This window comes from Schistocerca serialis, chromosome 8, assembly GCF_023864345.2.
Source record: "Schistocerca serialis cubense isolate TAMUIC-IGC-003099 chromosome 8, iqSchSeri2.2, whole genome shotgun sequence".
In the NCBI taxonomy this organism is placed as follows: Eukaryota; Metazoa; Arthropoda; class Insecta; order Orthoptera; family Acrididae; genus Schistocerca; species Schistocerca serialis.
This window is the reverse complement of record NC_064645.1, coordinates 400,860,234-400,887,865: the sequence shown is the minus strand read 5'-3', so window position 1 is coordinate 400,887,865 and position 27,632 is coordinate 400,860,234. Positions and strand designations below refer to the sequence as shown.

The following is a 27,632-nucleotide window of genomic DNA, read 5'->3' as shown; positions in this document are numbered from 1 at the left end:
TTGCAGAATGGAAGTTGGTGGGATGCGTAACGATGTCTTGATGTTTGGAGGATTGAGGGAAGGAAGGAGTAAAGCTGGTATGAAGGATACCTTTGTATATTTATTTTTGTACGTTGAAGCCATTAACTGAGGATTGATTAAGGTTAATTGGAGACAGGATATGCAGTATGTGGATAGGAAGAAGACTGTGCATGTGCTGACTGGGGAGTGGCAGCGGTCCAAGTCTGGTGAGTGTGGAGCCACTTTGGGAATCTCCTGGTCATGTTGTGATGTCTTAGGAATTTGAGGAAGGGTGGAAACTTATTTAGTTGTTAATAGCTTCCTCTAGTGGCGGGTAGATGAATGTTAGAAATGAGGCAGTGAGCAGAAAGTTCAAGGACTTTTAGAGAATTGTGAAAGATCAGAGGAGCAGAAGTCCAATGAACATTTTCAAAGGAAAAACTAAGTCAGTTTAAGACTTGTATAGCTCAGTATGGCGGCAGCACAAAGCAACTCCTTTGTACGATCAGTGATTGGCTTCGTTCTATCGGGGTCTTTCTGGTGAACAGTGACTCTGATTCATAAGTTAGGTTGAGGTCGATCCCAGCGGTTTTAATTTCGTAGTGAGTAGGATGGGATGATTTTGTAAAGTGAGTCGTAAAGGTGGAATTGTCAGGTGTCTCTTCTTATGGTTATTGCCTGGGCCTTAGTGGGATTTAACATATGAAGAGAAATTCTTAAGATGCAACTGAAGGGATCTTCAGAAGGAATGAAGGGTTTCGTCAAAGAAAGGAACTCGAAGTCGACGGCTTACTGAAATAGGTGTACTGAGTATACGAAATGGGAATGTCACCTACGTAAATTGGATACAAACACATCAACAAAAGTCTTGCATCACCCCAGTTCCCAGACCTCCAGAAGATAGAGGTTGACTGTGGATATTGTATCACAGACACAGTCCCTGTGACTGTTCAGAGATGTCACTCTACCCGTCCAAAGATGTAAACAACCATGCATGACCAGCGCCGATTAGACGAAGGGGGTCCGAAAGGCGATCAGCTCCAGACATTCCACCAGGATGGAGGTACACGGCTCGTGTTGTCTGTAGTTCAACCATGCCTAGATGGTCAATACCACCGTTAGATTGCGTCCACATTGTTACTTTGTGCCAGGAAGGGCTCTCAACAAGGGAAGTGTCCAGGCGTCTCGGAGAGAACCAAAGCGTTGTTGTTCGGACAGAACTGTCGATGACATGCCTCGCTCAGTCGCTCAGGCCGCCCAAGGCCTCCTACTGTAGTGGATGACCACTACCTACGGATTATGGATCAGAGGAGCGCTGACAGCAAGCCACCATGTTGAATAATGATTGTCGTGCAGCCAGAGGACGTCGTGTTACGACTCAAACTGTGCGCAATAGGCTTCATGATGCTCAAGGCGAGGTCCATCTTTGCAACCACGACACCACGCAGCACGGTACAGATGGGCCCAACAACATGCCGAATGGATCGCTCTGTATTGGCATCACGTTCTCTTCACCGATGAGTGTCGCATATGCCTTCAACCAGACAATTGTGGGAGACGTGTTTGGAGGCAACTCGATCAGGCTGAACGCCTTGACACACTGTCCAGCGAATGTAGCAAGGTGAAGGTTCCCTGATGTTTTTTGGGGTGGCATAATGTGGGCCCGACGTACGCCGCTGGATGTCATGGAAGGTGCCGTAACGGCTGTACGATATGTGAATGCCATCCTCCGACCGATAGTGCAACCATATCGGCAGCTTTTTGCGACAAATCACGCCCTCATCGTGCACATCTTGTGAATGACTTCCTTCAGGATAACGACATCGCTCGACTACAGTGGCCAGCATGTTCTGCAGACATGAACCCTATCGAACGTGCCTGGAATAGATTGAAAAGGGCTTTTTGTGGATGACGTGAGCCACCAACCACTCTGAGGGATCTACGCCGAGTCGCTGTTGAGGAGTGGGACAATCTGTACCAAAAGTGCCTTGATGAACTTGTGGATAGTATGCCACGACGAATACAGGCATGCACCAATGCAAGAGGACAGGCTACTGGGCATTAGAGTTACCGCTGTGTACTGCAGTCTGGACCACCACCGCTAAAGGTTTCACTATGTGGTGTTACAACATGCAATGTGTGGTTTTCATGAGCAATAAAAAGGGTGGAAATGATGTTTATGTTGATCTCTTTCCAATTTTCCGTACTGGTTCCGGAACTCTCGGAACCGAGGTGATGCAAAACTTTTTTTGATGTCTGTAGTATTGTGGATATGACAAGCCTCTGGGACACTTTTAAGGATGTATTGATAGTTTTGAATGGGATACGCATGACAGAAATGGACGAAGGGCATTGAGAGAACGCAGTTAGTCCGATATAGCTCATTGGAATGGCTTGAATGGTTTGACTTCAGAAAGGAAATAAGAATCCCACGCGCAGTCGAAGGTTTTTCTAGGTCTAGGGAAGCAAATACGACTGTTCAGTGTCTTTTTAGGTCGCTAAACAACATTCGGTGAAGACACAAGGGATCCAGGTGAAGTTTCTTCGTGTGTGATAGTCGGGTGTACCTGTAGAACGGTAAGGACCATTTATCTTATAATATGACATTAATGACGTAATGCCGAGTTTTGAATATCAGCTGAAGCCACCCGCTTGCTAATGAAGAGAGGACAGCAGAAGCCCAAGAATCGCTGCAGTAGGTTAAAATACAATTTATTTCAATGTGTTAAATGTTTTCTTTCACATATCTCGGTACAATAAGGGGAGAATGCACCAAACGCACAGTAGTACGCAAACTATGTTGTTAAATGATCCTGTGTGAATGATTTTTTCTGAATAATTTATACTATTTGTATTTTATAACCAACTAATAGACCAGTGGGCCGTATAAATTTGTTATACCTCTCTATAAATGGCAAATGGGTCACGCAATACACTGCAAAGTATTTACTGTCCTTTCGTGGCAGTTCTTCCAGATGTCGACAGCCTGATCTAGGCACTTGGACACCAGGGAAGTACTAGTGTATTACAGATTTCCTGTCGGCTGCGTCGATCGTACAAGTGGCGTCGAGCCCGTTGAAGATATACTTTCAAGGGTCGGTAGCTGATCGCAGTCTCACTTTGTCTTTCATTTTGCTGTACCTGGCAATAAATACCAGGCAACTTGTTCTATATGAAAAACGCAACCTCCCACATCTTGTGGCTAGGGGGCGTCTAGACTGTAACGTGACTGTGACATATCACTATGCGATAATGTTTCATGTTTCGTGGGTATTCTGTTGAGGGTACTGGGCATGTTTGCTTGGGAGTAAACATCTGCGTCTTTCTCGCTGGGAAGATACGCAGCCGGTGTGGGCTCTGGTTCCTCTGTCCACAGAAGGGTTCTGCGAATGTCCCTATGAAGGGCCAGCATTCCTGGACAGCTGAGCAGTTTCACGGCAGTGGGGCCATGGCCCAGTCCATGCTTTTGTTTGTTAGAGCCGGGACCTGTCCTCGCTGAGGGCTGAGACCACCGTGCAGCCACTGCCATACCCAGAAAATAATGAAGTACGAGATTTTTTACTTTCTGTACGAATATCAATCGACAAGACGCCGTGTCGCTGCATGAGCAGTGCAAATTTGTGATGTGTCCAATCGAACGAATTGTGCTCATCACTGTACTTGGTGCAAAGAGGTTGACTGCGGAAATCTGCCCCAGGCAAATATCAACACCTTTCTTGTTAATGTGCGTTTTTACGGCTTGAGTGGGAGGTTTATAGAGTATTCTCCTGTTTTTTTTTGTGAAATAAGTGACATTATTGTTCGACAAATTGCCAACAGCATTATGTTGCCCCTCCATGCGGAGTTTTTTTTGAAAGTAGTCAGCTGGGTGAAGAAGGAAGTTTCTGCGCTATTCGCCTCCCAGCTGCCGTCTGGTGCTTAGTGGTATACCCTAGCCGATATTTGGGGAAATTTGACGCAAATACAGTAGAGTAATTCATATTCTAAGAAATTGCAGCTTACTTGCTCTACCACCCGACTTGTGTTGACTATTTGATTACAATTTTGGTCGCTTTTTGTCTGAATCTGCGAGCTGTCCATAGGAGAAAATCTTGCAGCTTCTCCTTCATACTATCTTCCATATTGTTTGGTACAACCCTACAGTGTTAGCATCATTTTGTGTAACATTTACTGAGATTTTATAGGACCTTTCTGCCTCTCAAATTTATGTGAATTTTGTGCATTATAAAAGTCTGTTGTATTCAAGCTTCACTTTTCAAAATTCCTTAATTGTCGTACAACTTTTCCATGGTTAGGTGAGCCGCCAAAAACAAATATAACGTGTCGTACACATAAGCGGTTGTTTTCACTGTGACGGTCTTATTTTCGTTGCGTACTATTACTACCAACAACCAATTGTTGCTTGCAGTTAAATAGAGATGCCCATTGAGTTTCAAGGTACAGTATGTCTCTGTTATGGTACCGCTCGGGGTGTGCCAAAGGAAAGCGTCAGAGTGGAGCTAAGCGGCACAGTTTTAAATATACTTGACCGACCGCCATCTGCATCCAGAGACCCGTTCCTCAGTGTTCTCCTCTAGTGGACTCACGTTAGGAGGGAGTGGTGTTCACACTCTCGCTTGACCACCCAGATTAAGGTTATTCTTTCGTTTCCTTGATTAAAGCGAACGCTAGCTGGCAGTTTGAGAAGAACAAGGCCGATGGTCTTCCCCTTCCTTGACCTACTTCTAGCTTCTACTTTGTTTCTAATGACCTCACTACCGGATTGGGCAAAAAAAACTAATCTTAAATTATTTTCCTTCTTCAGTGTTCATGGCGACAGTGTTGCAATATTATCTAATACCTGTAAAGGACTATTCTTAGCCTTAGGCGTTTCGGTGTATGGTGTACCGCTTAGTGTATTGAACTATTACATCCCCTCCTGTTCTTGATATATGTGAATGACATCTCTTTTTATGTGAAACAAGATGCTGAATTGACACTGTTTGCTGATGATACAAGCATAATTATTAATCCAGTAAAAGAAAGTCCGATAGAAAATGATACAAATAAGGTCTTTGGAAAAGTTATTAATTGGTTTTCTGCAAATTGGCTTGCTCTGAACTTTGAAAAAACACAGTACATCAAATTTGCTCCTGCAGAATGTATAATTCCTTCAATAAAAGTACGAGATTTTTTACTTTCTGTACGAATATCAATCGACAAGACGCCGTGTCGCTGCCTGAGCAGTGCAAATTTGTGATGCGTCCAATTGAACGAATTGTGCTCATCACTGTACTTGGTGCAAAGAGGTTGACCAGTCTGCGGAAATCTGCCCCAGGCAAATATCAACACCTTTCTTGTTAATGTGCGTTTTTACGGCTTGAGTGGGACAGGGTAGAGCACTCTAAGTTTTTGGGTGTACAGTCGTGGACAAAACGAGCGAGACCCCTCGCCTTTTCGTTATGCTGATCCGCACAGCTTTAAAGTCTGCTACACAGCATAACAGGCAAGGTGACGAAGTGCTACCAACATACTGCACACAGGCGTGAAATTGAAAAACTATCCGAAATTCGTCAGACTGTTTTCAATCATGTATAAGACTATATCAATGCTGATTAGTGTCTTAACCACAACACCTAAATATCAAATATAAATTAAAGAAGAAACGCTAATTAGTATGTACTGTACTAATAAAAATGAATTTCAGCTTATCGAGATAACATAACTGTTTTAGTAAGACAAAGTATCCCACACCGTTACGAATTGGCAAAATATTATGCGCATTCGGCCGCGAAATGGTTTGTGTCAACGTTCAGACCAGTCATACTGGATTACGGTTGCTGACCTAACATGAAAGTGTGCAAATTTAGCAATGCGTGATGATTCATAACGAAATTCTGTTAAAAATCATTCAGTGCCACACTTAAGTCAATTCAATTATTGACAGAAGCGGAGAAAGTAGGCAGCAACAAGTATGAAATTCTACAAGAGTTTCATATCGACATCCACGGGGCGCCGGTACAGAATAAAATATATTGGGGTTGCGAGAATTTCTTAAAATTCCTATACTGATAGTCTATCTGCCTCCATCGAGATTAGAACCGAAAACAAACCAGACCTCCCTTGCAGTAGCAAACACCTTTCACTACCCTAGCAGACAACCTAGGCAAACAGCCCTCTGTTATTACCCCAGACATGAATAAACCAACAATTTCACAATCAAAATGGCAAAATTATCTGCAGTTTCTGCTGCACAGAGCTTTCTGGACTCAAAAACATGAATTGTCTGCCTTTATGTCACCGCTTATGTGACAATCATTCGGGATGTTTATCGAAATAACAAAAAACTGTTATTAGCAAGTAAATTTAGTAGGATAATTCTGCACCACCCCAGGAAATAAACGGCGACGTAGCTGCCAAACGTATTCTACAATGTTTAGAATACTCCATTAGACGTGCCACAGCTAGAAAGCGTTCATTAGTCGAGGTGTTCCTTAAGCCAGCTAGCTATGGGAATGCTCGCACATCTAAAACGCGATAGCATTAATAATGGGATTTGAATTACCACGTGTATAGGCATCTGGATTTTATTTGAATTCCTGTAAACGTGATTTGGATCGAAAGCGTAGCTACGATTAATATGGTGATGTATCGACTGCAACTGGAACATTTCGATTAAAGAGTAGGGGAAATTATTATGTGGCCCTCATCTTCAGTAACTGTGACAGCTATTTTCGTTGTTAGGATTTCGTCACGTAGATCGGTAAAAATGGAACTCTACTAGTCTCACTTTCTTGACCGTCCATCTGTCTACCTAACCCTTAAAACCCGTTTACCTCGAGTACGGGTAGACATAATACGCCGAAGTGAGTCACACTTCCTGCGGTATACGGTCCCTTGGTGGTGTAAAAAAGTGAGTTATGTCAACGCAATCTAAATATACGGCCGTTTATGTAAAGAAAATTTACGCGAAAGGTCAAAGAATGACTCTTAGAACTATGCCACCAAACTGCTTAGGCCATCAGTCCCCTAGATCTAGAACTACTTCACACACATCCATGCCCGGGGAAGGATTCGAACTGATGGCGCAAGCAGCCGCGCGGTCCGCGATATGACGCCGCTCAGCGCACGGCTAAACCGCACCGGCAAGCTGTTAATATCATCTGATGTTACTAAAAAGTTATTCACTTCTGGTGAATGATTTTCTGCGGAGTTCATTTAAGAAAGAATAACTAAAATATATTTGATGTTACGGAAGAGGAAAGAGCCTAATTCATTTCTCCTTGTCTTTATTCGATGTCAGATTCGCAATCTGAGCATACGTACTATCCATAACCACACTTTAGATCCAAGTCGTAGTCACAGATATGCGAATGCCACACATTGGCTTATACTTGAGGTATTTCGTTTTTCACGAAGTGGTGGCAGACGATGCTGTGGCGTCTTCGAAGCGCGAGTTTCTCCAGTTTCTCCAGCTATATCAGCACATCAGCTGAGCGAACTTGCATAGTATGTTGGTAACACTTCGTCGCCTTGCCTGTTATGCTCTGTAGCAGACTTTAAAGATGTGCGGATCAGCATAACGAAAAGGCGAGGGGTCTCGCTCGTTTTGTCCACAACTGTACATGTAGATGGGAATCTTAATTGGAAAATTCATATTTTGGATCTCCTAAAGCGACTAGTTTCTGCAGCTTTTGCAATCAGAATAATTGCCAATTTTGAGGATGTAGAAATTAGTAAGCTAACATTCTTTCCATACTTCCACTCTCTGATGTCATAGGGAACAATATTCTGGGGCAACTCAACACATAGGCAAAAGGCACTCACTGTTCAAAAGAAAGTAGTTAGAATAATGTGTGGGGTTCATAGTCGCACATATTGTAGGCATCTGTTTAAAAGGTTAGGAATTCTTACAACTGCTTCCCAGTACATTTACTCAGTAATGAAATTTTTTCTCAACGACATGGACCAGTTTAAAATCAACAGACATTCATAATTACCTACACTATCCTTTACTTAACCTATCTTTGGCAAAGAAAGGGGTAAAATATACTGCTATAAAACTTTTTGATAAATTACCAGATGAAATAAAATGTCTGACAGACAGCAGTAATAGATTCAAAAACAAATTGAAATCATACCTCCTTGACAACTCCTTCTATACCATAGATGAATTCTTGAATATGAGTAAATAAATCTGGAGATATAATACATGCATTTTGTGCCATTGAGGAAATGGGATCGATAATAGAAATATTTAGGTGTAACACTATAATGTAAAAAAAAAAAAGAAAAAAGAAAAACTTGTTTCCTGTGCGCATTTCTTGTGCATTTGACACGTTCCACATCATAACGGTTTTTCCGTGCTATTGATCAATGGAACACGTAACTAACTAACTAACTACTATGTCTATGGATTTGAGTTTCAGGCGCCCGTTTATGTAACCCACTGGCACCCGGTCTGTTATTTCTCACCTGTGACACATTTTTCAGCTCCAAAGGCTACGGGGACGAACTGGCCTGGGGCTACGCGTGGCTGGCGAAAATCACCAACGATCAGACCTATCTGCAGCGGGCAGAGGAGGTGTACGAGGAATTCGGACTCATAAACATAGGAGGTGGCCTGAACTGGGAGCAGAAGGCATCAGGAGTTGACGTAAGTATCACATGGCTGAAGGTAGTGGCTGCACTGGTATCAGTTTTACCTGAAGATTATTTGACATCCAAGATATAACAATCTTCATTGTGGACGTGAGAGTATTGTTAAATTCATCAGTCAATCATGTATTTTATGTGTTGCAACCTACGTCGACATCAGTGCCCCACGGAATGATTCGCAAATAGTCAGAATTTATCTGGAAGCTACATAAAGTGAAGTAATTGGGTCGGTATTGCATGGATATTTGGCATAAAACTGCATATTAAATTTTCAGATTTCATTCTTTCCGAGCGCTATACGAGATTGGAATAATAGAGACTTGTGAAGGTGGTTCGATGAACCCTCTGCCAGGCACTTAAATGTGATTTACTTGTTAAGTGACATTTGACGGAGAGTGAAGAAACGCATTATGAAGCCCTAATAGAATTGAAAGACGTGACAGCAAACATTCTCGGGTTGAAGTAGTCACAATGTAGACGCCCTTGTAGCAAATAATATTTTAGTTAACCGAATAAAAAAAATAATGACATAACTCCCAGTCTGATGCATGCCTGTCGATCTGATGTCACTCTGACGTGTCGATTGCTAGATACTGAATTTACCGAGAAGTTTCTCCTTTGACTCAAGAGGATGAGTGCATACTCTTTCAGATCTTTTCATCATAGAAAAATCCGAGGTTATCATCGGGAAACGAAGCTATCATTTCAGAGTTAATAGCCAGTAACGCTAGCACACTGACGCTGCCTTTTCGCTAATTCTATGCCGCAAAAGCGGTTATTCGTTAGCACCCACTCGAGAAATTGATGGACATGGTACGGAGAGATGTTGAGGAGTAGATTTTTGCGAGCACCCCGCCAGGCTGTGAAGGTTGCAAGGTCCCCTCGCTTCTGAACTGATACTGTTACTACTCAGCTTATCCGCGAGTCCGTAGAGGGTGGTATATGTGACGTACAGTATGACTGGTCAGCATTTCCACCAGAAATTTGCGAGTGTAAGTCGGACCTTCCTTGATCCGCCTTGGTGGGTCGTGTCGTCGGATTTCCTCCTACCTGTGCGCGGTGCAGCTCTCGTAAGTGTCGTACCGTGCAGATTCTCCATTGGCGCATTGGATGTCTCCGTCGGTGGAAGCTAATTATCTGAAATTGCCGTCGATCAACTTTGGGGCATCTATTTACTCGAACTTAAAATTCATAATGCCGTAGTATCACTTTCATTCCTATTAGATCAATAATGAAACACTCATGTCACAAACTACTTGTAACCGAGAGCATGACTACCATCGAACAAGACAGGAAGAGCTCTTAACGCCGACTGCAGACTTTGGTGCGCAGTCCGTATCTCTTACTAGTTTCGTCATAGATCGTGGATTTCCGATCAAGTTCGTACTTACTAAGACATGCATTTGTTAATGAACGGGTGTGAATTTCAACGAGGCAAAGTTATGATAAATAGCTTTAAACATCGAGAGGCTCCTCCTAGTATTCATGTTGTCATAAATGACTTTAATTATTAAATATAAATAAACCAAATCGGTGACTTTGGCGCCAAGATGGCGGTACTTCCCGTCATGTATATTTCCCAGGCTAACGCTTGTTGCTACGGTCCAGCGCCGAGCCGCAACCCACTACGCGCGACGTACGATCGCTTCGTCACCTAGCCAGCCAGCGTGGGAAATGCTCTCCGATTAATGGCCGGCTACGGACTACAGCACATCCTAACTGTCGTGAATACATAAATGAGAGACAATAATTTATTAAAACTGGTAAATATGTCTTCCTCAGGTAAGAGACACCTTACAAGGTCCAAGGGATGTGTACCGGCCGCCGTGCCGTCCTCTGTCTTGCTGCGTCGTGCCGATGCAGTAATGGGGTGGTGGTGGGTGGGTGGGGCGGGCGGGGGGGGGGGGGTTCGTCGGAGGGGACACGCAGTCAGCACACGGCTCTCCTGGCCTTTCGCAGACTTTCCGGACTGTGGAGGCGCTGCCAGTGTGTCAAGTAGCTCCCGAAGTTGAGTCACGAGGCTGAGTGCACCCGGTACCAGTCCTCCCACGAAGCAAAAATCCTTGGTAGTACTCCGGTCATCCGCATCGCAGCCGTCTACGCTGACCACTTAACTACAGAGGCGGACTGAGCAATAGGCTGCTGCTGATGAAATAAGAGGGATGCAGCCTCAAAAATCAAATGTACGAACTCCACATGTGTGCATATGGCCATACACAACACACAAAACACAGGGACACATACACACACACACACACACACACACACACACACACACATATATATATATATATATATATATATATATATATATATATATATATATATGGTCCATTGATAGTAAACGGGCCAAATATCTCTCGAATTACGCGTCAAACGAAAAAACTACAAAGAACGAGACTTGTCTAGCTTGAAGGGGGAAACCAAAAATGGTTCAAATGGCTCTGAGCCCTATGGAACTTAACATCTGTGGTCATCAGTCACCTAGAACTTAGAACTACTTAAACCTAACTAACCTAAAGACATAACACACATCCATGCCGAGGCAGGATTCGAACCTGCGACCGTAGCAGTCGCGCGGTTCCGGACTGCGCGCCTAGAACCGCTAGACTACCGCGGCCGGCGGGGGAAACCAGATGGAGCTATGGTTAGCCCGCTAGATGGCGCTGTCATAGGTCAAACGGATATCAACTGAGTTCTTTTTAAATAGGAACCCCCTATTTTAATTACATAATCGTGTAGTACGTAAACAAATATGAATGTTTTAGTTCAACCACTTTTTTCGCTTTGTGATAGATGGCGCTGTAATAGTCACAAACATATGGCTCACAATTTTAGACGAACAGTTGGTAACAGGTAGGTTTTTTAAATTAAAATACAGAACGTAGGTACGTTTGAACATTTTATTTCGGTTGTTCCAACGTGATACATGTACCTTTGTGAACCTATCATTTCTGAGAACGCATGCTGTTACAGCGGGATTACCTGTAAATACCACATTAATGCAATAAATGGTCAAAATGATGTCTTCAAACTCAATGCATTTGGCAATACGTTTAACGACATTCCTCTCAACAGCGAGTAGTTCGCCTTCCGTACTTTCACACATGCATTACAAAGCGCGGACGCATGTTGTCAGGCGTTGTCGGTGGATCACGATACCAAATGTCCTTCAACTTTCCCCACAGAAAGAAATCCGGGGACGTCAGATCCGGTGAACGTGCTTCGGGGACCAATCCACCTGTCATGAAATATGCTATTCAATACCGCTTCAAGCGCACGCGAGTTATGTGCCGGACATCCATCATGTTGAAGTACATCGCTATTCTGCCATGCAGTGAAACACCCTGTAGTAACATCGGTAGAACATTACGTAGGAAATCAGCATACATTGCACCATTTAGATTGCCATCGATAAAATGGGGGCCAATTATCCTTCTTCCCATAATGCCGCACCATACATTAACCCGCCAAGGTAGCTGATGTTCCACTTGTCGCAGCCGTCGTGGATTTTCCGTTGTCCAGTAGTGCGTATTAGGCCGGTTTACGTTACCACTGTTGGTGAATGACGCTTCGTCGCTAAATAGTATGCTCGCAAAAAATCCGTCATCCTCCCGTAATTTCTCTTGTGCCCAGTGACAGAACTGGGTTCAAGGTCGTTCAAAGTTGCCACTATGCAAATCCTGGTGCATAGAAATATGGTACGGGTGCAATCGATGTTGATGTAAAATTCTCAACACCGACGTTTTTGAGATTCCCGATTCTCGAGCAATTTGTCTGCTACTGATGTGCAGATTAGCCACGACAGCAGTTAAATCACCTACTTGGGCATCATCATTTGTTGCAGATCGTGGTTAACGTTTCACATGTTTCTGATCACTTCCTGTTTCCTTAAATAACGTATCTATCCGGCAAACGGTTCGGACACTTGGATGATGTCGTCCAGGATACCGAGCAGCATACATAACACACGCTCGTTGTGCATTTTGATCACAATAGCCATACATCAACACGATATCGACCTTTTCCGCAATTGGTAAACGGTCCATTTTAACACGGGTAATGTATCACGCAGCAAATATCGTCCACACTGGCGTATTGTAACGTGATACCACGTACTTATACGTTTTTGACTATTACAGCGCCATCTATCACAAAGTGAAAAAAGTGCTCCAACTAAAACATTCATATTTCTTTACGTACTACACGAATATGTAATAAAAATGGCGGTTCCTATTTAAAAAAAAAACGCAGTTGAAAACCGTTTGACCTATGGCAGCGCCATCTAGCGGGCCAACCATAACGCCATCTGGTTTCCTCCTTCAAGCTAGACGAGTTTCGTTCTTTGTAGATTTTTCGTTTGATTCTTATTTCGTGAGATGTTTGGCCCGGTCACTATTAAAGGACCGCCCTATACGAGGGAAGACCATGAGGCTAACTAACTGGCTTTTATAGGAACCAAATCATGCACTACATCAAAGTGAAAGTAGTCTCTAATTGCTCTGCTTTCGTCAACTTCAGATTCAATACCAACAAGTTATAGGATGTGAATGTCGCAACTGTGTCAGGGTGCGTGGGAATTCGCGGCCGAAGTTTGCCAATAAAGTTTCCTCTTTGAAGTTTGAGTTCCACACACGGTTAGAAAGGCCGAGATGGACAAAAACCTGGACTAATTTAGGTCCACCTGCTGAAGTTTTCCGTATGCACCACTAATATTAGCATTTGCATTCTGACTACATGATTGGTATTTATTGCTTCCATTTCGATATGTGGGTTATCTGTTGGTAAAAGATTTTCAACCTACTCTAGAACCTACTTCGCAAAGTTCCTTCATTCTCAGAAGAAATTTATCAGCAGCAGAGTCAAACAGTACAGTCTGGTCAAATGAACGATTGGGGTTTGTATGAGTTCCAGTAACACGACTTCCTGCGCCGTTTCCTTATATTATCGTTCTTAAAATTTATTGTAAGACGTTTGAGAATAGTTTTGATAGTACTAAATTTCCGTCTCTGAATCGTTCAATTCTGAATATCTTCTGCCCTGATGACGTCTAATGCACCCTGTATTAACATGGCGTGCATTACTGCACTCTTGTAGGTTGGATCAACGCCCGATTTATCTGGGGTTCATACTCATTACTCCGTTGTATAATTTCGTTACTGCAAGAACGTATGTGCAATTTAACTTCCTTCTAGCAAACAGTTTAAATCAGATTTTAGCATCACATGAATTTCTGTGACAAATGGAAATAATTTCTGGTACAGTACAAAGAACGAGCCCCTCTCTACTGTAAGTTATCCAGGGTGAACAACATTACAGGAGCAGTCTGTGTATGTAGAGACCACAGATACTGTATTTTATAATGCAGGAGAGTTCCGTAATAAATGCCAAAGATACTCCGCGCGCGCAGTTGCCGAGATTCGGTGTGGAATTTTGTACCGTGCTGCAGGGCAAAGATTTTAAATTAATAAAGGCTCTAACAGGCATCTAATAACGTACTCATAAAACACTGAAATTGAGAAATAAATTTGTTAAGCTATTAGGGGCCTGCTATTCATCATTTTAATAGCTGTGCATTAAAATACTTCATTAAGCCCTCGAATCGGTTAATTTAGAGAGAGAATACTTTATTTTGTTCGGCTGTGCAAACACGAGCTGCACACATGTTTCACAGAGGACCGAATGTAAACTCTCGGAGGGAGATTATCTGCCGCTCCACGGCTGCTCTTTGTTTGTAAATTGCATTATGTGATTAACGAGTGACTTTGATGACCGACGCTTGAAGGACAGCAGCTGTCCATTGCTGTGTTACATGAAGGCAATAACTGCATTACCTTGACATTTATTTATGGATTCAGTTACAGTGAATTGATCTCTTCACTTCAAAAGGACGTATCTGCTGAACGGAACTCTGTGTGCGCTAGGATGAACACCGCTCACTATGTATTCACTAATACAGCATTTTTTTGCGTAAATAGGACATTTAGAGGCGTCTTACAGACAGCTACATTAGATACAACTGACTTAATCACAGCACTTTATTTGATGGTATTTTTTATTTTGTAGGCTTTGTATATATGTGGTCTCAAAAGGAAAATGGAACTTCAGAACCACCTTTACGCCAAATATCAGTCCCCTAGAACTTAGAACTACTTAAACCTAACTAACCTAAGGACATCACACAACACCCATTCATCACGAAGCAAAGAAAATCCCTAACCCCGCCGAGAATCGAACCCGGGAACCCGAGCGTGGGAAGCGAGAACGCTACCGCACGACCGCGAGCTGCGGACTGCAAATAACTCCGTGGGAGAAACCGACATACATTGTGACACATCAAATGAATATTAGCTGCGATTTGTAAACTATTAGGGAAGCGAGTCCTGACATCATTTATGAAGATTTTTAAACATTACTGGCGGAAAGCAAGAATATCGGACGACTAGAGACAAGCCGTAATTCATCCGCTGCAGAAGACAGATAACAGGGCAGGCACCAACAATTACCGATACATATTTCTGCTTCCAGTCACCTACTAAATTATATCCAAAGCTGCATTGAATAAGACACAAGACCAAGCAGAACACGCAGCTGGCGGCTACCAGGCAGGAGTCATAGAAAATACGATCTTGCCCAGAGCACATTTTTAACTTGAAAACAATCCTATGGATAAGAACAACCTGGAACCTTCACACAGTTGTTACGTTCATTGATTTCAAGAAAGCCTATGCTTATGTAGACAGACAGACAGTATTTCTGTCAGTGAAAGAAGTAGATATCGACGAAAACACCACACTGTTAAGTGAATAGACACTCATAGACACAACTTGAAAAATTAAATTCTTAGGAGAAGTTTCTGAACCTTCAGAATTAACAAAGATATTCCTCAGAGCGACGGACTCTCACCGATTCTCTTCAGTCTGGCTTTAAACAGGGTCGTGAGAGAGTGGGATAAAGAACTAGAATAGAAACACATTGAAGGAATACATCTAGGACCAGGAAGATGAAGATCTATAGTGAAATTTCTTTCTTTTGCTGACAATATTGCAGTATCGTCATTTTTATCTGTTTTCCGTCTTTCCCTTAGTCGCTCTAAATTCGTGGAGGTACGTACCGTCTATGCAATTAAATGAAGGTTTATTGCCATAAGTGTTTCGCTTCTTTTACTTGGGAAGCACCATCGGTGGCCTGAAATACATGTTTCTTTTTATACGTACAATAAACGTATTATGTGATAGATATAGTATGCTGCTATATTACATTTTGTCGTGTTTTTCTCTAGCTTTTTAGGATGGAAGCAACCGTTGTAGCACAAGTTCCGTATAGATAATGTATCGTTCGATATTACGATTTCCAACGCTGTTAACACGCGTGTGGTCCTGGAGACGTATTAGTTGGTTTTCATACTCCAGCTGGACGATTTCTGGCGTTCTCTTATCCACATTTGTCACAGCGCATGTTTCACTTTCAGTTTCCATTTGGTGATCTACATATGTATGTTTTCGCTGTGTAATATTGCGAACTGCTGTTGTGTGTTTGTCTGTCTTGTGTTTGTGTTTGATGTTTTTCATTTGTTGTGTGTGTGTGTGTGTGTGTGTGTGTGTGTGTGTGTGTGTGTGTGTGTGTATGCACGCGCTCACGCTGATGTATGTGTGTATTCTGCCCTTTTGTAATATGAGTTTGGTGTATGTGTGTATTCTGCCCTTTTTTTAATATGAGTTAGTGTGTGTGTGTGTGTGTAATTTTTCAAATTAATAATAAATATGGGTTTGTGTGTGTGTATTTTGCTGTGTGTAAATGTGCGAGCGTGCACACACACACAACAACTGAAAAACATCAGCCAGCCGATGTGGCCGAGCGGTTCTAGGCGCTTCAGTCTGGAGCCACGCGACCGCTACGGTCGCAGGTTCGAATCCTGCCTCGGGCATGGATGTGTGTGATGTCCTTAGGTTAGTTAGGTTTAAGTAGTTGAAGTTCTAGGGGACTGATGACCGCAGATGTTAAGTCCCATAACCAACCATTATCTGGTCAGTATTTCGGTGGCGGTGTGACACAGATTGTCGGTGTTTGATGTACTTTATTTTAGACATCCCTTAAGGTAGTGGCTAGCAGGTGTGCATTTGCGCACGTGACGTTTTGCTATATAAGATTCCCATCATGTGGTCTTTCCACATCCGGTGCTTACATAATGTGGCACACATGGTTTTTAAATAATTAAAATGCCCACATCTATCCCATAGACGATAGTCATATTCATATAAGTGGTTAGTAGCCCAAGAGTGGTGAAATGGAGCCTCAGGTGACAAGATGAAGTTTAGCTGGCCCGTCTCGACCTTTTGGGATATAATTCCCTTTACATTTATTTGTAGTTGCAATCCAGAGACGACTTCATTCTTGTCCGTTTATGGCATGCACATGGGCATATTAGTAGCTATCTTTTATTTCTTTTTAATTTTCCCCTGTGAAGAACATGCTGTTTTCGCATGTGAAGTGTCCATAAAATTTTCTTATTTGTCTTTTCGGGTCAAGCACGTTTTATCACATCATATCTGTTTAACAATAGCCCTTAATATAAGAGTCGATAATTCTCTTTTGTAGCGTGTAGTGAAATTGACCTCTGTCGGTAGATAGAGTATAAGGGCGATGAAAGGGCGTTGCACGTCCCTTCACGCAATTACCATATTTTTTACGCGTAAAAGATAATTTGACCTATGCTGGTCATTTTCTATTACATGGCGATGAAGTGGCGTTGTTCGTTCACTCACGCGTTAATTTTAGTAATAAGATAAAAAATTAATCTTGATAATATTCTTCATTCAGTGCGTGTCATCAATAAGAAGTATATCTACATCATCTGATAACAACACCTACTCTACCATCTGTGCACAAGTTAACCGAGATTATTGCATTATGGCGTTTACATACTACAGTTTCGCTGTTTTATGTTCTATGTCATCTTCTTAATAACGATGGGTGCGTTATGCAGCATTCGTTGTGAAAGGGCCGACATATTCTAATAGTGTAAGTCGGGGTAGTGTGTTCGAACTTATATAAATCCATGCATAGTTTATTACATTTTAGTCATAACCTGGTGCAGAGGCTTCATGTTTAAGATTTTCATCCTTTCAATAAGTATATGGTTTTGGATATAACTGCAATGTTCCCCGCCATGTTGATTTGCAGCGCGTTATCTAGTCCTACTTAGTTTCACGTGAGCTCCCGAGGCCCACTGCAAAGCGTCCATGGAGACAAGACGCACGCCAGAGCTTACGTTAAGTCTTGGTGTTGACTTAGTACTTATGTATCGCGGTTTTAAAATTTTACTTCGCCTGTTCAGGCAGTTTTAGTTTTATTTCTTGACATGCCCTCTTAGGAAAATTATAGATTCCGGTGTATCTTCTGAAGAAGGCTCAATTATTTGGGCTGAAACCCAGCTAAAGGTTGGTTTCATTACCGCAATCGAGGCTGATAGTTTCTTATATATTAGGTTATCACGATCGCTGACTATGTTGCAATGTTGAAAGTACAAAAAAGATGAAAAGAGCTGTGTGGAGCACTTTCTTTCATCGAATATCAACCGATGAAAAGCCATGTTATGCTTCGTGTCCACCTCCAAACACTTGGTGTAAATATAGGCAAGCTGAATTTTCTGCCACCCTGCATGAATTTTCACATAAACATTCTCTTCCTTTGGCAGTACAGGAGGCAATCAAGCCTCTTTGCAGAGATCTGGCGAATCCTGACCTACTAAAGAAGTGTTTACATGGGAAGACCCAGAATGTGATTGAGTACTTCAATAATTTTGTGTGGTGCCCTGTGCCTAAAAATGTATTTGTTGGCATTATAACTCTAAAGTTAGCAGTGTCTGATATTGTAATAACTTTTAATGGTGGGAAATATGAAAGACTTAAAGTTCTGGAGATGTTAGGGGTAAGATTTGGACAGAATGTAGCTAAAGGACTGCGGTAACTGGATGAGTTTCGTGTACGCGAAGCAGAGTAAGCTGTCAGCAAATCACAAAAAAAGCGAGAAAGAAAAGGAGGAGACAAACACTGGGGTATTGTGACACTGAAGAAGACACAGACTATGGGCCAGGGCAATCTTGTGCATAAAAGACGCAGAAATGTAAGTCTGTATAAGAATATGTTATAAAAAGGTTTTAAATCTGAATATCTCTGATGTACATTTTTTGCAATAAATGACCCGTTTTGTATAAAAAGTACTGATGGCAGAGTCATGAAATTTTCACACCATGCCAAGTGTGAGATTCAACACATATGGAACCAGAATAATTAAAATATCCTGATTTGTTTTGTTTTTATGTTCTTTTATTTACAAAATTCTGTCAAAAAATTGAGTGTTTGAAAAAAAAAGATAACATGCCCCACAATACAATTTTAGTGATAATTCTAGTTCAGTGCATCTAGAAAGGTGGATTCAGTAATTATGGAAAATTGTAAGTTGGTGTCGTGAAAAGTTTCCAAGATAATGGGTCACAAAATTCAGTAATTTAACATTGGCGGCATAGGACATACAGCGTCCCCTTAAAACCATGGCCTGGTCAGATGAGTCCAGATTTCAGTTGGTATGAATTGCTGGTAGGGTTGTAATGTGCCGCAGCTTCCACGAAGTCATGGACCCAAGTTGTCAACAAGGCATTGTGTAAGCTGGTGGTGGTTCTGTGCCGGTGATGGTGGTGTTTACATGGAAAGGACTGGGCCATCACGTGCAAACGATCATTGGTTGGAAAAGGGTATGCGGCTACATGGAGATCATCTACAGTCATAAACAGATTTCGTGGTGCCGAACAACGATGGAATTTTTATGGCTGACAATGCATCATATGATCGGGCCACAATGCTTCGCGATTGGTTCGAAGGACGTTATGGACAGGTCGAAGGAATGATTTGGCCACCCATGTCTCCCAACGTGAATCCCATGGAACATTTACAAGACATAATCAAGAGGTCAGTTCGTGCCCAAAATCCTGCACCGGCAATACTTTCGCAGTTACTGGTGGCTGCACAGGCAGCATGGCTCCATATTTCTTCAGGAGACTCTCAGTGAGTTTTTGAGTCCATGCTACGCAGAGTGTGTGCACTATGCAGGGAAAATGGAGCTTTGACGAGAAATTGGCGGTTATGATTTTTGTGATCTCAGTAGAAGTTTCTCTTCACCCTCCACGTTAGCCGAGAGCGCTAATGCGCTGCTTCCTAGACTCGGGTAGGCGCGCCGGCTGCGGACCGAATCCGCCCGGCAGATTACCGACGTCGGCCAGTGTGTCGGCCAGCCTGGATGTGATTTTACGAGGTTTTCCACATCCCGATAGGTGAATACCGGGCTGGTCCCCACGTTCCGCCTCAGTTACATGGCTCGCAGACATCTGAACACGTTCGCACTATTCCATGGATTAAACTAGACACAGACAGCTGGGGTACACTAATTCTGTCCCGGGGGGGTACGGGGTGGCGGCAGGAAGGGCATCCGGCCACCCCTTAAAACTAACTTTGCCAAATCCGTTCCTAACCGTGCCGATCCTGCGAAACCGCGGGAAAAGGCACCAGCACAAGAAAGAAAGAAGAAAGTGTAAGTTTCTCTTCGCCTAGCTTGAACCTTCTAGTACGTTTACCTGTTGCGCAGACGATTGCCCGAGGTTTCTTTTCGCTTTTGGAAGGCATCGGAAGTGACCATTGAACAGCAGAGCTGTCGAGGCGTTCAGCCGCTACGCCGCGGTTCCCCGCAGAAGAGGGGAGCTTAGCGTGCGAGTGCCGTGGTTTCGCTGCCCATTACGGTCCGCCGTAGTGTTTCATTAGCAGCCGCTGGCAGGCGTGGCGCTGCGGTCTCCGGCCCTGCTGGAGTGTACACTTGGCGACAGCTGCGCCCACCGCAGACCTCGTTACACTAATGCGGCTGCAGCGGCCTACGGCCGTACTAACACGACCGCGTTAAGCGCCGATTCCGGTGCTCTCTTATCGTGAATGGCGGGTGTGATTTCAACTATTGCAAGGAATACGGCAACGTTACTGCTCATTCAAGGAGACTAGTTTATACATGTGTGTGTGTGTTTTTTTGTTTGTGTGGTGTCTGTTCATTCTGACCTGGCCAAAAGGACACACACACACACGCACACACACACACACACACATATATATCACTTTGAAAAGTGTTTAAACCGACAAACTCTGGGAGGTCGTCGGGGACATCAAAACAAATACTTTTCACTAATGTCATTGTTTCCTATAAGGATTATTTAAACCGGTGGAGGTCGTATTACGCTCTTCAGTTGATAGAGGTCGTATTACGATCTTCAGTTGTCAGAGGGCCTATTACGCTCTTCAGTTGTAGGCAACTGCTATCCACCAGTGTAGTAGTGCATTGTCTCTGTTTACTAATGGAGCGATACACCTTGAGTGAGTACACTGATAGGGTTGGTGCGTACTACGTAGCGCACCACAACGGACGAGCTGCACAGCGGGTTTATCAACAACAATATCCTAATCGCCGTATCCTACATCATACCGTACGAGCTTTGCTGCTGAGTACCAACGTCTGCGTGAGACCGGGTCATTTAGCAGATTACCTGGACAGGGACGCCGTCGCACGGTAAGAATGCTGCAATCTGAGGACGCTGTCTTGCAGCATGTGGAGCGGAATCCTTCAATCAGCACTCGTGCAATTGCACGTAACATGGGGACGAATCAGATGAATGTAAGGACAGTCCTTCGAGAGCAATTACACCGTGTCCACAACCTGGAACCAGTTGATTATCCACCCAGAGCACAGTTTTCGCAGTGGTACATGGAACAGTGTGAAATGCTTCCTACATTTCCATCCTGTGTGTTGTTTAACGATGAAACAATTCGTATGTTTGGAGTGAGGATAACCCACATGCCACAGTTACTAGCGCTCATCAAGTGCGGTTCTTCGTTACTGTGTGGGTCGGTGTTGTTGGGAATTGTTTAACTGGGTTGTATCTGCTACCTAGGCCATTAAATGACAGGCACTATTTCCATTTTTCTCTCCAGAACATTGCCAGAATTTCTGGACGATGTCCCGCTCCCTACAAGGCAACGCATGTGGTTCCAACATGACGGGGCGCCGACACATTTCAGTCGTAGTATGCGTCGATTCCTAGACCGACGGTTCCCAGAAACGTGGATTGGCAGAGGTGGGCCTATACCATGGCCTGCTCGTTCCACAGATTTGTCCCCTGTGGACTTTTTTGTGTGGGGAGAGATGCGCAACCTTGTTTACGCAACTCCTGTTGCATCAGAAGAGGATCTGGTTGCCCGGATAGTAGCAGCAGCAGGAACAATTCAGGATACTCCTGGGGATTTTCCCCGTGTCGGACAGAACATGATCCGACGGTATAACCTTTGCTTACCTGTCAATGGAGGCATTTTTGAAAATCTACTGTAATTGAAATTGGGTTGTGTTAACCTGTTGTCTCTTGGTCATAAAAAAATGGAAAAGTATCTGTTGGTTTAATTAATTTGCCACCAGAGGAATCTTCCTCTAACGGTTTAAATACTCCTCATAGGAAAAAGTGAGATTAGGGAAAAATATTTGTTTTGATGTCCCCTACAACGTCACAGAATTTGTCGGTTTAAAAACTTTTCACCCTGTGTATACGTATATAGTGACCTGCCCAAATATCTCACGAAATAAGCGTCAAACCAAAAAACTACAAAGAACGAAACTTGTCTAGCTTCAAGGGGAAAACCAGATGGCGCTGTAGTTGGCCCCCTAGATGGCGCTGCCATAGGTCAAACGGATATCAACTGCGTTTTTTTAAATAGCAACCACCATTTTTATTATATATTCGTATAGTACGTAAATAAATAAGAATGTTTTAGTTGCATCACTTTCTTCACTTTGTGATAGATGGCGCTGTAATAGATACAAACGTATAAGTACGTGGTATCACGTAACATTCCGCCAGTGCGGACGGTATTTGCTTCGTGATACACTAGCCGTGTTAAAATGGACCGTTTACCAATTGCGGAAAAGGTCGATATCGTATTGATGTATGGCTATTGTGATCAAAATGCACAACGGGCGTGTGCTATGTATGCTGTTCGGTATCCTGGATGACATCATCCAAGTGTCCAGACCGTTCGCCGGATAGTTACGTCATTTAAGGAAATATGAAGTGTTCGGCCACATGTGAAACGTCAGCCATGACCTGCAACAAATGATGATGCCCAAGTAGGTCATTTAGCTGCTGTCGCGGCTAATCCGCACATCAGTAGCAGTCAAATTGCGCGAGAATCGGGAATCTCAAAAACGTCGGTGTTGAGAATGCTACATCAACATCGATTGCACCCGTACCATATTTCTATGCAGCAGGAATTCCATGGTAACGACTTTGAACGTCATGTACAGTTCTGCCACTGGGCACAAGAGAAATTACGGAACGATGACAGATTTTTTCCACGCTTTCTATTTAGCAACGAAGCGTTATTCACCAACGACGGTAACGTAAACCGGCATAATATGCGCTATAGGGCAACGGAAAATCCACGGTGGCTGCGACAAATGGAACATCAGCGACCTTGGCGGGTTAATGTATGGTGCGGCATTATGGGAGGAAGGATAATTGGCCCCCATTCTAGCGATGGCAGTCTAAATGGTGCAATGTATGCTGATTTGCTACGTAATAATCTACCGATGTTACTAGAAGATGTTTCACTGCATGACAGAATGGCGATGTACTTCCAACATGATGGATGTCCGGCACATAGCTCGCGTGCGGTTGAAGCGGTATTGAATAGCATGACAGGTGGATTGGTCGTCGATGCACGTTCTCCGGACCTGACGTTCCCGGATTTCTTTCTTTGGGGAAAGTTGAAAGATATTTGCTATCGTGATCCACCGACAACGCCTGACAACATGCGTCAGCGCATTGCCAATGCATGTGCGAACATCACGGAAGACGAACTACTCGCTGTTGAGAGGAATGTCGTTACACATACTGCCAAATGCATTGAGGTTGACGGACATCATTTTGAGCATTTATTGCATAAATGTGGTATTTACAGGTAATCACGCTGTAACAGCATGCGTTCTCAGAAATGATAAGTTCACAAAGGTATATGTATCACATTGGAACCACCGAAATAAAATGTTCAAACGTACCTACGTTCAGTATTTTAATTTAAAAAACCTCCCTGTTACCAACTGTTCATCTATAATTGTGAGCCATATGTCTGTGACTATTACAGCGCCATCTGTCACAAAGCGAAAAAAGTGGTGCAACTAAAACATTCACATTTCTTTATGTACTACATGAATATGTAATAAAAATGGATGTTCCTATTTCAAAAAAAACGCAGTTGATATCGATTTGACCTGTGGCAGTGCCATCTAGCGGGTCAACCATGGCGCCATCTGGTTTCCCCCTTCAAGCTAGACAAGTTTCGTTCTTTGTAGTTTTTTCGTTTGACGCTTATTTCGTGAGATATTTGGCCCGGTCACTATCAATGGACCACCCTGTGTATATACAAGGCTATTACAAATGATTGAAGCGATTTCATAAATTCACTGTAGCTCCATTCATTGACATATGGTCACGACACACTACAGATACGTAGAAAAACTCATAAAGTTCTGTTCGGCTGAAGCCGCACTTCAGGTTTCTGCCGCCAGAGCGCTCGAGAGTGCAGTGAGACAAAATGGCGACAGGAGCCGAGAAAGCGTATGTCGTGCTTGAAATGCACTCACATCAGTCAGTCATAACAGTGCAACGACACTTCAGGACGAACTTCAACAAAGATCCACCAACTGCAAACTCCATTCGGCGATGGTATGCGCAGTTTAAAGCTTCTGGATGCCTCTGTAAGTGGAAATCAACGGGTCGGCCTGCAGTGAGCGAAGAAACGGTTGAACGCATGCGGGCAAGTTTCACGCATAGTGATGTGAAAGATTCAGTGTTTAAACCTCCTCTACCAAGAAACGTGCCAGAACTGCGAGCTCACATTAACAATGCTTTCGAACTCATTGATGGGGACATGCTGCGCCGAGTGTGGAAGGAACTTGATTATCGGCTTGATGTCTGCCGAATCACTAAAGGGGCACATATCGAACATTTGTGAATGCCTAAAAAAACTTTTTGAGTTTTTGTATGTGTGTGCAAAGCATTGTGAAAATATCTCAAATAATAAAGTTATTGTAGAGCTGTGAAATCGCTTCAATCATTTGTAATAACCCTGTATAAGGCCAGACGTCAGTGATCGAACTCTTACGGTAATCGGAGAATCGTAGAAATTCTGCGAATAATGAGGATAATCAGCAAGTGGCACTACATTAGTAGTGTGTGGACTAGTTGAAAATTTGCGTGCTAGGATATTGCGTGCAACTGCAATTGCCACTGTGTCCAGATGGCTGTTATTTTCTGGACACAAACGAGCGTCGCCTAGTGTACGGATCGGCGGTAATTGTCTGGTTCTTAATGCGACAGATGATGGCCTTAATTACCTGTACGACTCCCCAACAGATACCTCCTCACCTGCTCCCCTTTCCGGACTGCTTGATACAAACTACGGCGATCTCCGTGGATTGGCTTTGTGGTCGTGCAGTTGTTTGCTGACGGCGAGAAAAATGTACTTGGTTTTTGTCACTTCCTTAATCAACGACATTGTGCAGTTGTCTGCAGTCCCATATACAGACAATTTTCCTCTAATTTAATTTGTAGTGTCTTTCTTAAATCACTCTGGCATTGCGGTGTTACTGCAATGAGGAGTTGATCCACGTATTTTTCACTCTTCGTATTGGTTATTCTCTGATCTCTGTACTGTTCTTCTCAGCGACGTCGGTTTCCTGTTGTATTCGATGGTAATAAAATGCAACCTAAAACAGATAAATAAAAAAATATATAAATTACACTGAATGAAAAATCTTGTCTCCTTCACATGCTTTGTACCTCTACTTCGTGCTCCCTATGCTTTCCTTAGTTCCTGCAGTAGAGAGCATGATATTGTGGTCAGACCTAGGGTTACGGCCGCTGTCCACGTTGCCCCCATTCCTTCCTTTGGGCGCCAGGAACGTTCCAAAAAAAAGGTAGTGTCTTTGACTAAAAAAAGATTTCATTCAATGTCCGCTTCCAGCTAATGTCTGTAATTCCTGTGTGTCTTAATAACCTTTTTATATAAACGTGTAGTGCCCAATCATATTTCACCATAGTTGCTCCATTGTCACTGGGTTCGCATTTTATTAATAAAATTTCTTTAGCGTCTCATTTCCTACAAATGAAATAGTATTCAGCGCCAGTCATCCGTTTTACCATTACAGTTTTCAGTGTCTCGCACTGTTACGAAAAAATGGTTCAAATGGTTCTGAGCACTATGGGATTCAACTTCTGAGGTCGTTAGTCCCCTAGAACTTAGAACTAGTTAAACCTAACTAACCGAAGGACATAACACACATCCATGCCCGAGGCAGGATTCGAACCTGCGATCGTAGCGGTCTCGCGGTTCCAGACTGCAGCGCCTAGAACCGCACGGTCACAGCGCCTGGCGCACTGTTATGTTCTTGGTACCATTGCAGAGCACAACGCTTTCTCACAGCGGCAGGCTAGGACGGAACATAAACTGTTTGTGGTCCGTTAAGCCGGCCGGGGTGGCCGAGCGGTTCTAGGCGCTACAGTCTGGAACGGCGCCTTAGGTTATTTAGGTTTAAGTAGTTCTAAGCTCTAGGGGACTGATGACCTCAGAAGTTAAGTCCCATAGTGCTCAGTGCCATTTGATTTGATCCGTTAAATGTAAACATAGCTTCCGCGGCCGTTGTCACAGTCAATAAAATTCTTCTGGGTTTGAGGACACATTGTCATCTGTAAAATTCCGACGTTTCGGCGACTGTTGCAATGCGCCTTCCTCAGGGTGTATTGCTAACTGCTGTATGAGCACTAGTTTGGACACTTATATTCTATGAAGGAGTGCTGGAATTTTATATGAGGGTGAGGAGGAAGGGTATTAGGAGTTCATTTTATTGGTCTTTGCACTGCGTTTTGTCATTGACGTTTTTCATTGGAGTTTCCTTTACTTCTTTCCATTGGTGGAAGTTCGCGAATAGCAGACTGAGTGGCGACTACAGCGTAGCGCTGTTTACTAACTGCCTAGTATCGACGGGGCCGCGTCAGCGCTCTGTGCGCCCTCCACCGCTGTGGCCTACCGCGTGCCTGTTGCTCTGCGAGAGCTGTCCTTTGGCAAAGCTGTCACAGCTGGCAGAGAAGACTCTGGAAGTCTGTACCCGTCTTCTCTATATAGTGCGTCGGTTAAGGTCGTGTCCATTTAAGAAATGTACGATGCCGCGCCTGGGATTGATATGTCTCATTCTCAACCGCTGCCTTCTGTGAGGAAGGAAGTCGTGCAGTCTAAGCCCCTTATCAATTACATCCCACTCACCTTGCCATGTACAAAAACGCCAACTTCTAAGTTGACTTACGGTCTGTATCGGTACAGCAGTTATTGTGTGAACCTTATCTAGCGACGGCCGCGGTGGCCGTGCGGTTCTAGGCGCTCCAGTCCGTAGCCGTGCTGCTGCTACAGTCGCAGGTTCGAATCCTGCCTCGGGCATGGGTGTGTGTGATGTCCTTAGGTTTGTTAGGTTTAAGTAGTTCTAAGTTCTAGGGGACTGATGACCACAGCAGTTGAGTCCCATAGTGCTCAGAACCATTTGAGCCTTATCTAGCCTCCACATCTTTAACCAGTACTTTTCAATTCAGTTTTTGATTGTGATATCTATGGGGAACCACAGAGTGTGCATCCATTGTGACGGCGACGAAGGCTCCAAGCAGCATCAGCAGGACACTTCTCTGTCCTGGTCTGACAGATGCTTAGTTGGTGACCAGGTTCAGTCTGTGTGCCCACGAGCTAGCTGCCAAACTGAGTGGTGAATCGAAGAGTGCACTGTGGTGTGTCCGTATTACTGGTGAGGTTGGCTGTACTGGTTTGAATTTAGCCTCAGCAGTTTATGTAATTTTTTTGGGCATTTGCTGT

The 27,632-nt window shown here is 43.5% G+C and overlaps 1 protein-coding gene across 1 annotated transcript in view; it reads left to right on the top strand.

Annotated features, from left to right (window-relative positions):
• Nucleotides 1-27,632, top strand: part of LOC126416234 (endoglucanase A-like) — a 129,239-nt gene that overhangs the window by 49,177 nt on the left and 52,430 nt on the right. The window contains exon 5 of the mRNA XM_050083845.1: nucleotides 8,473-8,635. Within this exon, the coding sequence (XP_049939802.1) occupies nucleotides 8,473-8,635 (163 nt within the window). The remainder of the gene's footprint in view (nucleotides 1-8,472; nucleotides 8,636-27,632) is intronic.